Genomic DNA, 13532 nt, shown 5'->3' on the forward strand with positions numbered 1-13532 from the left:
CTGGTGTCGAACTCCCGACCTCAGGTGATCCACCCATCTCAGCCTCCCAAAGTGCTGGGACTACAGGCGTGAGCCACCGCGCCCAGCCCTCAGATTGTTTTTTAAAAAATAAATGAATATTTAAAAATACATTGCTTTTATACTCCCCTTCAGTCCCTTTCCTCCCCCATCATCTTCCATCTTCTTCAGAGGTAAATTGGTATCCTAAGTTAGCTTTTTTGTTTTTTGTGAGTTTTTAATTTTATTTTTGGAGAGAGGGTCTTGCTCTGTCACATAGGCTGGAGTGCAGTGGTACAATCATAGCTCACTGCAGCCTCGCACTCATGGGTTTAAGTAATACTGCTGCCTCAGCCGCTGCAATAGAGAGGACTAGAGGTGTGTGCCACCATGCCCAGCTCATTTGAAAAAATAAAATTTGTAGAGTCAGAGTCTTGCTCTGTCACCCAGGCTGGAATGCAATGGCACGATAAAAGCTCACTGCAGCCTTGAACTTCTGGGCTCAGGTTATTATCCTGCCTCAGCCCTATTAGCCAGAACTACAGGCATGCATCTCCATAAGCAGCTAATTTTTAAAAAAATTTTTTTATAGAATGGGGACTCGCCCAGGCTAGTCTCAAACTCCTAGCTTTAAGAGATCATCCCGCTGCTGCCCCTTTTTGTTTTCATTTGTTTGTTTTGCTTACTTTTTCCTATTTAGTGCTTCAGTGGCTGCTTTCTCTGACCTGCTAGGTTTTTTTGTTCAGAAGTAGACCTTATATTCATAGCCTGTGCTTCATTGTATTGAAGATCCAGACACTGAGCCCAACAACCGTTTGGCAAAGGTTCTGGGGCAAAGCTGTGGAAAATGCTCTAAATGAGCATTTTCTCTAGGTAGCAGCTTACTAAAACTTCACCCTCCTTTCATGGTCAAGAGAAGCCCTGCCATAGCTTCTTCTGGTTTTATTCAATGAGTTTAGCTCTGGGTTCATGCCTCCTTTTCTGCACACTTACTGCCCTTCATCCCATATACTATGAGCTGCTAATTGCTTTGCCTGTTTTCAGCCTGAAGCCCAGAAGCCTACAACTTCATTTCTTCCTACCATAGTATGTTTCTATGTAGTCTCTGATCCACAGAGATGGTGTCTTGTTTTGACAAGACGTAAAAGGTTATGCCTTTTAAATTTTTCTCATCTTTAAATTTACCAATGATTTTTATATTTTTAGAGCACAGGCTCAAAAACCAGAAAATTCTAAGTGTATTGAAATCCCACTGTCGTTTCTGTACTTTTCATATATAAAACTGTTCTTTGAATTGTGAGATCTGTTTACAGAAAGTATTGCTGCTTTTTAGACTCTTGCTCAGTAAAGATCTGATTTGTCAGGCCGGGCGCGGTGGCTCAAGCCTGTAATCCCAGCACTTTGGGAGGCCGAGATGGGTGGATCACGAGGTCAGGAGATCGAGACCATCCTGGCTAACATGGTGAAACCCCGTCTCTACTAAAAAATGGAAAAAGGTAGCCGGGCGAGGTGGCGGGTGCCTGTAGTCCCAGCTACTCGGGAGGCTGAGGCAGGAGAATGGCGTGAACCTGGGAGGCGGAGCTTGCAGTGAGTTGAGATCCGGCCACTGCACTCCAGCCTGGGCGACAGAGTGAGACTCCGTCTCAAAAAAAAAAAAAAAAAAACAAAAAAAAACAAAGGTATTTCTGTAGCCATTATTTCCCAGCGGACAGATGTTGTGTAATATAAAATGCCTTTAAAACTTGTAGCGATGTCTCAAGGCTGCTGAGAGGTTGCAAAACTCTTTAGTGTGTTCGCCATATGCTCAATCTTTTGATAAAGTCTCCTGTGAAATCTATTCAGATTGTATTACAAGTTAGCATTGAAAAAATTCCTGTCATATGTGGTTACAAATCTGCAGTCTTTTCTCAGTTGCTAAAAGCACATGTGGTAGTGGAATTAAGAGCCTTGTTAAACAGCTGCTGCAGTGACCTCAAAGTGACATCTAGCCAGGACTGACAGTTATAGTAATTGCTATGTTAATGTGCAAATTTAAAACATCAATAAAGGCCTGGTGCGGTGGCTCACTCCTGTAATCCCCAGCACTTTGGGAGGCTGAGGCAGGTGGATCATTTGAAGTCAGGAGTTCAAGACCAGCCTGGCTAACATGGTGAAGCCATCTCTAGTAAAAATACAAAAAATTAGCCAGATGTGGTGGCCGGCGCCTGTAATCCAAGCTACTTGGGAGGCTGAGGCAGCAGAATTGATTGAACCCAGAGGTGAAGGTTGCAGTGAGCCGAGATCAAACCATTGCACTCCAGCCTGGGCAACAAGAACAAAACTCTATCTCAAAAAAATAATAATAAAATAGGCCGGGCGCAGTGGCTCAAACCTGTAATCCCAGCACTTTGGGAGGCCGAGATGGGTGGATCACGAGGTCAGGAGATGGAGACCATCCTGGCTAACACGGTGAAACCCCGTCTCTACTAAGAAAAATACAAAAAAGAAAAAAACTAGCCGGGCGAGGTGGCGGTGCCTGTAGTCCCAACTACTCGGGAGGCTGAGGCAGGAGAATGGCGGGAACCCGGGAGGCGGAGCTTGCAGTGAGCCGAGATCCGGCCACTGCACTCCAGCCTGGGCGACAGAGCGAGACTCCGTCTCAAAAAAAAAATAATAATAATAATAAAATAAAATAAAATAAAACATCAATAAAGTTTTTCTTAACATTGGTAAATTACTTCATGACATGGAACTGATGAGATTATAGGTTTTATTGCCTTGACACATTTTCTAGCCAGTTATTTATAAGATATTATTTATGTTGGCTATTTCAACATGTGAAATTCAGGTATGAGATACATTTTTTTCACTTAAATATTATGTGGCTGGTATAGTATTTTGTATGTTCCATGTACAGAATGGGGGCTTGTATACCAGATAAGGGAATTAACTTTCATATTAATTTGACAGCCTTTTAGTTAAATATATGCCATACTTGATTTTGTTGCTATGCCAACATTTGCTTGTGTAATTCCCAACTTTGCTGCTTTCTAAATATGGCATATGTAAAGGATCTCTGGCAATTTGCTTAATTTTATAATCCAAAGTCTGTTGCTTCAGACCTGTTAATAATTCAGTTTCCATCATATGTAATTTTATTTTTCTATGCCTTCATTTAATGTATTATGTCTTTGAAGACCTACTAGCTTTTGAAACCTATGAAATCTAAAGTCTGTTTTGTTTCAGGAATTAGGAAATTGCATAGAAGTAGAAACTGTAAAATCAATCCCTTTGTAAAAACTTGGTATTTAGGCCAGGCACAATGGCTACTGCCTGTAATCCCAGTGCTTGTGGGAGGCCATGACGGAAGGATCACTTGAGCCCAGAAGTTTGAGGCCGGCCTGGACAATGTGGCGAGACCTTCTCTCTATAAAAATAAAGATAATTTTTTAAAAAGAGAGTGTTAAAAAAATTCTTCTGGGAAAAGGATTGTAAAAAGAAAAAAAGACTTGGTATTTAAGAACCTATAGGTTGGCATATATATGGCATTGTACCCTATTACTGAAATCTGAAATTTCTTATGACATTTAAAAATTTTGCTAGCCTTCGGTGATGATTTAAGACATTAGAGAATTCTTCAAAAAAAGTTTTAAACAAAAGTTACACGAGCATTGCCTCAACTGGAATATGAATGGTATATTGCAAGAAATAAAAAATTCCAAGAATATTAAATATTTTTGATGTTCATTTGTAATTTAAAAAACTAAGTCTAGAAAAAAAGATAGCATTTCTTCCCAAAATAAGATGGAAAATATATGAGAATTGATGAGCAGTGATGGTAAGAATGTATGAGCCTATGGGCATTGCTTAATATAGTAACACTTTCTAAATTTCTAACTTTAGGTGATGGAATATGAGAATAGGATTCGAGCCTACTCCACACCAGACAAAATCTTCCGATATTTTGCCACCTTGAAAGTCATCAATGAGCCTGGTGAAGCAGAAGTGTTTATGACACCAGAAGATTTTGTGCGATCCATAACACCCAATGAAAAACAACCAGAACGTAAGTTGCTAAAGTGAAATATAAGATTGTGATATTTATTTTTTATAAGCTACTTTGTCTCTTTCTACATAGTACTGAAATCTTACAGGTCCTTGTTATAATGTTATGAACAGTGTGGTTATTCAATATCAGGCATTGTGCTAGGCTTTAGGAGTACAAAAGAGAAGCCTGCAGTCTAATGTGGCAATCTGCAACCAGGGTAAGAGGTGGAGGAGATTGTGCCCCTCTGGTTGAGATTCACTGCCTGTAATTAGATTGTTCCTGAAGGCAATGCATTACACGTATAACTGCTATCAAGTCACTCTTTAGTGAGGAAAACTAGAAAACATGGAGTATGAAATTAACACACTTTTAAACAACCAGTGGATCAAATACATAATCACAAAGGAAGTTAGAAAATGCTTTCAGTTGAATGAAAAGGAATACAGAACCTCCAAAAACTTATGCAGTACCACAAAAACAGTGCTCAGAGGGAAATTTATAGTTATAAACACCTACATTTAAAAAGAAGAATGATCTAATCAATATTCTAACTTTCACATACATAAAACAAGGTTATATATTGATTGGTTGTGAAAATGTTGTGATCATAGGCTCAAAGGAGCTTAACCCTGAATTTCCCCAAGAGCAATAGGTTGATATTCACTAATTCATTGTCCACAGTGACCGTACAGAACATAACTACAAATAGCAAGAATTGATTGTACAGTCATGGGCCACTTAATGATGAGGATATGTTCTGAGTAATGTGTCCTTAGGTATTTCGTTATTGTGCAAACATCATGAAGTACTTAATATAAATCTAGATGGTATAACCTACTACACATCTAGACTATATGGTATAGCCTCTTGTTCCTAGGCTGTAAACCTGTATGGCATGTTACAGTACTGAATACAGTAGGCAATTGTAACACAATGGTAAGTATTTGTATATCCAAACATATCTAAACATAGAAAAGATATAGTAAAAATATGGTATAAAAGATGGAAAATAGTGCACCTGTAGACTTTATAAACGTTGTACACTTAGACTACACTAAATTTATTTTTAAAATAAAATAGTTGTACTATGATGTTATTATTGGTACAAAGTCACTAGGCAATAGGAATTTTTAGCTCAATTATAATTTTATGGGACCACCACTGTATATTAGTCCTTTGTTGACCAAAACATCATTAAGCAGCACATGACTGTATATGGTATAGGAGTAGGATATAAAGAAACTAATTCTTTTTTTTTTTGAAATGGAGTTTCACTCTTGTCACCCAGGCTGGAATACAATGGCGCAATCTCAGCTCACTGCAATCTCCGCCTCCTGAGTTCAAGTGATTCTCCAGCCTTGACTCCTGAGTAGCTGGGATTACAGGCATGTGCCACCATGCCCAGCTAATTTTGTATTTTTTAGTAGAGATGGGGTCTGGCCGTGTTGGCCAGGCTGATCTCAAACCCCTGACCTCAGGTGATCCACCTGCCTCAGCCTCCCAAAGTGATGCGATGACAGGCGTGACCCACTGCACCCGGCTAAGAATCTAATTCTTTAGAGAGTATATAGGAAGACATCCTAAATGGAGTACTATTTGAGTTGGGTTTTGAAAAATGAATAATAGCTCATTATATATAGGAGAAAGAAAAGACATCATTCAGAGTGAGTAAATTGTGTGGTCAAAAATACAGACAGATGGGCTAGGTGCTGTGGCTCATGCCTGTAATCCCAACACTTTGGGAGGCTAACGCAGATGGATTATTTGAGCTCAGGAGTTGAGGACCAGCCTGGGCAACATGGCGAAACTCCATCTCTATGAAAAATAAAAAAATTAGCCAGGCACGGTGGTGCGTGCCTGTAGTCCCAGCTACTTGGGAGACAGAGGTGGGACGATGGCTTGAGCCTGGGAGGTGGATGTTGCAGTATGCCGAGATGACACCACTGCACCCAAGCCTGGGCAATAGAGCCAGACCCTGTCTCCAAAAAAAAAAAAAAAAAAAAAAAACAGACACATGAAATAACGAAGTGAGCTTAGGGAACCAAAACCATTTATGTCATTTTCTAACCAGAAAATTCATAATATTTTGCCCACATTATTAATATTCACATATCTCTAGGTCAAATAAAAACTATGTAGAACCATCACCCCTCCAAAATGTATGAAATTTGCTTTTTAAAATTTTTGGTTGTTGGTGGGGTGCTGTAGCTCATGTCTGTAATCTCAGCACTTTGGGAGGCTGAGGCAGGCAGATCTCTTGAGATTAGGCATCAGAGACCAGCCTGGCCAACATGGCACAACGCTGTCTCTAATAAAAATATAAAAATTAGCTGGGTATGGTGGTGCACACCTGTAATCCCATCTACTTGGGAGGCTGAGGCAGGAGAATTGCTTGAACCCAGGAGGTGGAGGTTGTAGTGAGCCAAGACTATGCCACTGCACTCTAGCCTGGGTGACAGAGTGAGACTCTGTCTCAGCAGAAGAGACAGAGAGAGAGAGAGAAAGAGGGAGATAGAAAGAGAGAGAAATAAAAATAAAATTTTTGGTTGTGGAAATTCTCAAACCTGAAAAGTAGAAAATGTAATCAACCCATGTGTACAGTACACATCACTTAGCTTCAACAATTATAACACATGGCCAATCGTGTTTCATCTATAACCTCTCTTACTTCCTTTCCTCACCCCAGATTGATTTAAAGCCAATTCAAGACATGTAGACAACCTGTAAATACTTTTACATGTGTCTCTAAAGTACAAGAACTTTAAAAACAATAATACTTTTTAAATATTGCCTTTAAAAACAGGCAGCAGAGGCCGGGTGCGGTGGCTCAAGCCTGTAATCCCAGCACTTTAGGAGGCCGAGACGGGCGGATCATGAGGTCAGGAGATCGAGACCATCTTGGCTAACCCAGTGAAACCCCGTCTCTACTAAAAAAATACAAAAAAAACTAGCCGGGCAAGGTGGCGGGCCCTGTAGTCCCAGGTACTCGGGAGGCTGAGGCAGGAGAATGGCGTAAACCTGGGAGGCGGAGCTTGCAGTGAGCCAAGATCCAGCCACTGCACTCCAGCCTGGCGACGGAGCGAGACTCCGTCTCAAAAAAAAAAGCAAAAAAAAAAAAAACCGGCAGCAGTTATTCCTTAATAGCAAATGTCCAGGCACTGTTCACATTTTCCTATCTAAAAAATAACTGTTAGAGTTGGTTTGTTTAACCTCTACACTGCATTTGATTGATATGTCTCTTCAGTCTTTTATCTACCGTTTTTTTTTTCGCTTCCATGTTTTTTTATTGCCATTTATGTGAGACATATTTTATGCCTCATCTCACATTTCTCAGCCCACCTTTTTGCTCAGGTTGCTGCTGCAGCAGTTAGTTGTACAGTGTTGCAGGCTGACAGGATGAAACCTCAGCTATGTTGTGTATCTGTTACTTTCTCCTATAGGGCATCTCTGCTGCTATAGCATGGGACACCTGTAGGAGCACACTCAACCATGTTGGCACATGCACACATTTGGAGATACAAAAGCATTAACACTTACTGCTGAGAATTGGTGGATACCCTCTTCTCCATTGTCTTGGATGATCAATTCTGATATACACACTACATGGTTTCTCAGATGGGGCAAGGGGTGTTGAGCTCTGGTTGTCTACAGTGGTAGTCAACTTAATAACATACCTTTGAATTGGCTTTTTCTGCTGACCTGTTTCACTTTTCTTAGTCCTTCCACACTGATACCTTGCTTTTAAGGAAACCAAACTAGACACCATTTATTTGTGGAAGAATGTAGGTCATTTGTATTATAGAATTTCCCACATTCTGGATTTTACTGATTGCATCCATACGGTGTTGTTTAACATATTTCTCTATCCTTTGTGTTTCACCCATATATAAAATACATAGAAAGTAACTGAAGAATGAATATACCAAAGTGTTAACTCTGTGAATGTTGAAATTATCAGAAATTATTTTATTCTTCTTTGTACGTTTCTTTATTTTCTAATAGACTATATATATACGTGTGTGTATATATTCATTCAACATGTATTGATTGATAGTGATGAGTTAGAGAACATTCTAGGTGCAAGAAATACAGTAATTAATAAAATGGACAAAAAGTCCTGCCCTCATAAATAATCTTTTATAATTAGAAAGAAATTAAAGGTATATAAAACTTCTCATTAATTGCATTGAGCTTTTAATTTAGAGCATTGGCTGGGCACTGTGGCTCAAGCCTGCAATCCTAGCACTTTGGGAGGCTATGGCAGGAGGACCACTTGAGACCAGGAGTTCAAGACCAGCTTGAGCAACACAGCAAGACCCTGTCTCTATACAAATAAAAGTAAAAAAATTAGCCGAGCGTGGTGGCTTGTGCCTATAGTCTTAGCTACTTGGGAGGCTGAGGTGGAGGGATCACTTGAACCCAGGAGTTTGAAGTTACAGTGGGCTATGATCATGCCACTGTACTCCAGCCTGGGGGACAGTGTGAGACCCTGTCTCAATAATAATAATAATAATAAATTTAGATTCCTTTAAATTAGTTTCAGCACCTTGTTTTGTGATACCGAAGGAAGAAAGTAAAGAAAGCTTGCATGGGCCAGGCGCGGTGGCTCATGCCTGTAATCCCAGCTCTTTGGGAGGCCGAGACGGGCAGATCACAAGGTCAGGAGATCAAGACTGTCCTGGCTAACATGGTGAATCCCCGTCTCCGCTAAAAATACAAAAAAGAAAGCTTGCGTGTAGATAAAATCTTATTTGTGTTGAGAAAAACTTTAGATAAAATTTAACTGAGTTTAATTGAGCAAAGAACAATTGGCAAATCAGGCAGCCCCCAAACCAGAATAGGTTCAGAGAGCCTCCAGTGTAGCCGCATGGTGGAAGATTTATGGACAGAAAAAGGAAAGTGACGGACAGAAAATGGAAGTAAGATACAGAAGTGGCCAGATTAGTTACAGCTTGGAGTGTCCCTTATTTGAACGTGGTTTGAATGATTGGCTGCAACTTGATGATTGGCACAAGAGTATGTTACACATATGCGGTGAGGTTACAGTTCACTATGTACAGAGGAAGCTTTAGGCTGAACTTAAAATATATAAAGAGGCAGCTTTAGTCTAAACTTAATTTAATAATCCTCCTCTTTTGGTCATCTCAGTGGAGAGATTGACCGAAACTTTAGTCATTGATGTCACTCTGTCATCATTGTAAATGTACTTATTTGGTCTCAAATCTCACTGGGAGATAGCATGACATGGAATCTGTAAGTTGGGAACAGGGACTTCAGGTTATTTTTTGTAAGTGTTAGAGTAGAGGGGACCTTCTTATGCTGGAATCTCCTGTTTTCAGGAGTAAGACAAAAACTGGTCTGTTTTAGGACCCATCTGCTTCCTTAAAGTTTGTCGTATTTAGTGTAAGAGACTCCGTTTTGGTTTGATCCGGTCTGCTAGAGCCTAGAGCACAAGCTCAGTCCACGACCATGGCCTCCCATAATTTTGTTTTAAAATTCCCCCTTTTTAGTCAAGTTCTCACTTAAGTGAGAGTGTGTCCAAAACTTAGAGCCTTAGAGCCACTCTGTTACCATCATTTTGGGTTTCTAGTCTCAGCATGTAATTCATAGTTTTACGACATCCTCATGGTCACACATTTCTTTGAGTGTTTGTCATTCCAGTCAAAGAGAGACCATTTGACATTCTAGAGATGGCTGGATGCATACCTTTAAGTGTTTGAGAGAGTACAGTGTACCAGTGATATGGTTTGGCTCTGTGTCCCGACCCAAATCTCATCCTGAATTGTAATCCCAACATGTTGCGGGAGGGGCATGGTGGGAGGTGATTGAATCATGGGGGCAGACTTCCCACTTGCTGTTCTCATGATAGTGAGTGAGTTCTTATGAAAGCTGATGATTTTAAAGTGTGTGGCACCTTCCCCCTTTGCTGTCTTTCTCTTCTGTCACCATGTGAAAAAGGTCCTTGCTTCCCCTTCACCTTCTGCCGTGATTGTAAGTTTACTGAGGCCTCCCAGTCATGCTTTCTGTTAAGCCTGTAGAACTGTGTGTCAATTAAACCTCTTCATAAATTACCCAGTCTCGGGTAGTTCTTTATAGCAATGTGAGAATGGACTAATACAGCCAGGGAGACTACTATTATGACTCTCAGGAGGATAATACCAAGAGTTTGGTCCCCATTATCAAATCAACTAAAATCAAATAGATCAAAGAATGAGCTAGATAAAGAATCTACTTGTTTCAGCCAAGCAGCCTGTTTATTAATCCCCTACAACTGAATATAATACCTGATACATTCTTCCATATGCAACCAGAAGTGTCAGCAACTGCACAGATATTTCTCTGTTTAGCTGGTAAGTAATCTATAGCAATTTTATTTTTTAGCACAACTTTAGCAAGAGAATTTCAAGTCTGTTGCGTAACTTCAGCCTTTGCAGTAGAATCTGCTATAGAGTGTATTTTGAGGGATAAATTTCTAATAATTGCCTCTTTTCCTCCAAACCATGGAAAAAGAGACCTGAGAAATCAAACCCATCCAGAAGAATGAAGGCCTCCTGGCAATATTCTCTTTCGCCTATGCTGGTAATGTTCTCTTTAACCTAAGATATAGATTAAGATAAATTGACCAGTGTTCTGTTTCTGACCAATTATGAAGCAACAGATGTTTTTTGCCCACATTGGCCATTTACCTTTTAATGCTTGTATTAGTCTGTTCTCACACTGCTATGAAAAAATACCCGATAATGGGTAATTTATAAAGAAAAGAGGTTTATTAGCCGGACGAGGTGGCAGACGCCTGTAACCCTAGGTACTTGGGAGGCTGAGGAAGGAGAAGCACTTGAACCTGGGAGATGGGTGTTGCAGTGAGCCAAGATCACACCACTGCACTCCAGCCTGGGTGACAGAGTGAGACTCTATTTCAGAAAAGAAAAAAAGAAAAGAGGTTTCATTGGCTCACAGTTCTGCATGGCTGGGGAGGCCTCAGAAAACTTATAATCATGGCTGAAGGCACCTCTTCACAGGGTGGCAGGAGACAGAATGAGTGCAAACAGGGGAAATCCCAGAAACTTATAAAAGCATCAGATCTCAGCCGGGTGTGGTGGCTCACACCTGTATTCCCAGCACTTTGGGAGGCCGAGGCAGTTGGATTGCCTGAGCTCAGGAGTTTGAGACCAGCCTGGGCAACATGGTGAAACCCCGTCTCTACTAAGATACAAAAAATTAGCCGGGTGTGGTGGTGTGCGCCTGTAATCCCAGCTACTCAGGAGGCTGAGACAGGACAATCGCTTGAACCAAGGAGGCGGAGGTTTGCAATGAGCCAAGATCACGCCATTGTACTCCATCCTGGTGACACAGCGAGACTCTATCTCAAAAAAAAAAAAAAAAAAAGACCATCAGATCTCATGAGACTCACTCATTATCACGAGAACAGCATGAATCACCCTCATGATTCAGTTACCTCCACCTGGTCCCACCCTTGACACATGGAGATTATGAGGATTACAATTCAACGGGAGATTTGGATAGAGACACAGAGCCAAACCATATCAATGCTATTTTATCTGTGATAACCTTATGCAACAGTTTTACAACTTGTCCAGTGAAATAAATGCCTCTATCATTAGACACTTTTTTAGGAATATCCCATGAGGATAACACATTTCCTAATCACCTTTTAGCTGTTGTTACAACATCAGCCCTCTTACATGGAAAAGCTTTTAGGCAATCAGAAAACATGCATGGATCTCATCTTAATGTGTTCCAGAAAAAAGAAAGAAAACATGCATTGAAAATGACAATTGAATGAAATTCCTTTATAAATGTTTAAATGGCCCATCAGGTAGCATAAATGAATATGAAGTTTTGATTGTCTTCCCAGGATTATGGGTGTGACAAACCAAACATTAGCTTAAACCATTTAGCAATGTAGAACAGTCACCACACCAACATATATTTTTAATTTGGATCATTTTATCTCTTCCATGATGAGTTATGAAAATGCAGAGCTTTTAATAATGAAAGCTTTAAGGACTCAGGAAGGACCAGGCAGCCATTCAGGTTCTCCATGAGTCCACACTTAACGTTGGACTTAGGTTCTCTTAAATACCTATGCACCTAAATTAGAGAAACAAAACTGGTATTTAAGTTTTGTTTTAAGATGAGTTATCATAGGTAATTTTACTTGGGGCATGGGGTTCATTCACATTGCCTATCTAAACAGTTTCAGTAACAGCTGATTAGCATGAAAATCTGGCAAAGTATTTTCTTGATATTCAATTATTTTTGTCCTGCTTTTGTTAGCAGTTTTATAAACCAGTTAATCTCTTTATTAGAGTTCTGGGAGTTCTTACCTAGTTCAAATAATATTATCCTAAAGTTATCAGAAAACCTGTATTTAAGGGTGCATGTCATGCCATCCTTTTGGTGAACCTCCTTGAAGATAACAATGCTCCAGGATTTTGCTTGCTTATGAGTTTTTCAGAAACTACATCAGCATGAAGAAACAACTTAAAATGGTCCTAGTGTAAAACATAGTTGACAAGGAAATTTGGTTATTTCTGTGGCCTACAATAATTTAACATAACACTCATAATTATAACTGATGGTATATATCCAGACATATGAGAATTTTAGGAACCCTATACAGTTTTGGAACATACATTAATAACATTTATAAAAACAGAAATAGAAGAGGGTTAAACCTCATTTCTTATTTGACAGCACTTCTCATGTACTTTAACATATCAAATAACCCTGTTTATCTTTCTTTTGGATGCTTCGGGGGCCCTTTGTTGCATCGCAAAGTGAGAGGTCAACAAAAAAGACTTAATTTTGAAGTTGAAATTTGATTTTAGGAAGCCTGTCAAATATGTCAAAGGTTTAAAACACTTTACCAAAACAGGATCACAGGTCACTCTAAAATAATAATCATTCACTTTGCCAAAATGATAATTTTTTTTTTTTTTTTTGAGATGGAGTTGTGCTCTTGTTGCGCAGGCTGGAGTGTAATGGCATGATCTTGGCTCACCCCAACCTCCACCTCCCAGGTTCAAGTGATTCTCCTACCTCAGCCTCCCGAGTAACTGGGATTACAGGCATGCGCCACCACACCTGGCTAATATTTTTGTATTTTTAGTAGAGACAGGGTTTCTCCATGTTGATCAGGTTGGTCTTGAACTCCTGACCTCAGAAGATCTGCCCACCTTGGCTTCCTAAAGTGCTGGATTACAGGCGTGAGCCACTGTGCCTGGCCAACAAAAATGTTTTTAAAAGCAAAAACCTCACTTCCAAGATGAGGTTAGAGGAAAAATAAAATAAGATAAAATAAAATAAAGTAAAGTAAAGGTTAGAGGAAAAATAAAATAAAGTAAAGTAAAATAAAATTGCAAAAACCTTTACTCTTTGGTAGAGAGGAGACTCTGGTTTCTGAACAATCAAAATACCTGAGAAAGACAGCAGAAGACAGAATCTGTCTCTCCCTCACTCTTTTTTGTTTTTTTGCAATTTACTC

The 13532-nt window shown here is 39.8% G+C and overlaps 1 protein-coding gene across 4 annotated transcripts in view; it reads left to right on the forward strand.

Annotated features, from left to right (window-relative positions):
• Nucleotides 1-13532, forward strand: part of MICU1 (mitochondrial calcium uptake 1) — a 265058-nt gene that overhangs the window by 64223 nt on the left and 187303 nt on the right. For all 4 annotated transcript variants that reach the window (XM_010373066.2, XM_010373068.2, XM_030940185.1 and 1 more), the window contains one exon: nucleotides 3880-4042. In XM_010373066.2, the coding sequence (XP_010371368.1) occupies nucleotides 3880-4042 (163 nt within the window). The remainder of the gene's footprint in view (nucleotides 1-3879; nucleotides 4043-13532) is intronic.

Source organism: Rhinopithecus roxellana, chromosome 11 (assembly GCF_007565055.1).
Source record: "Rhinopithecus roxellana isolate Shanxi Qingling chromosome 11, ASM756505v1, whole genome shotgun sequence".
In the NCBI taxonomy this organism is placed as follows: domain Eukaryota; kingdom Metazoa; phylum Chordata; class Mammalia; order Primates; family Cercopithecidae; genus Rhinopithecus; species Rhinopithecus roxellana.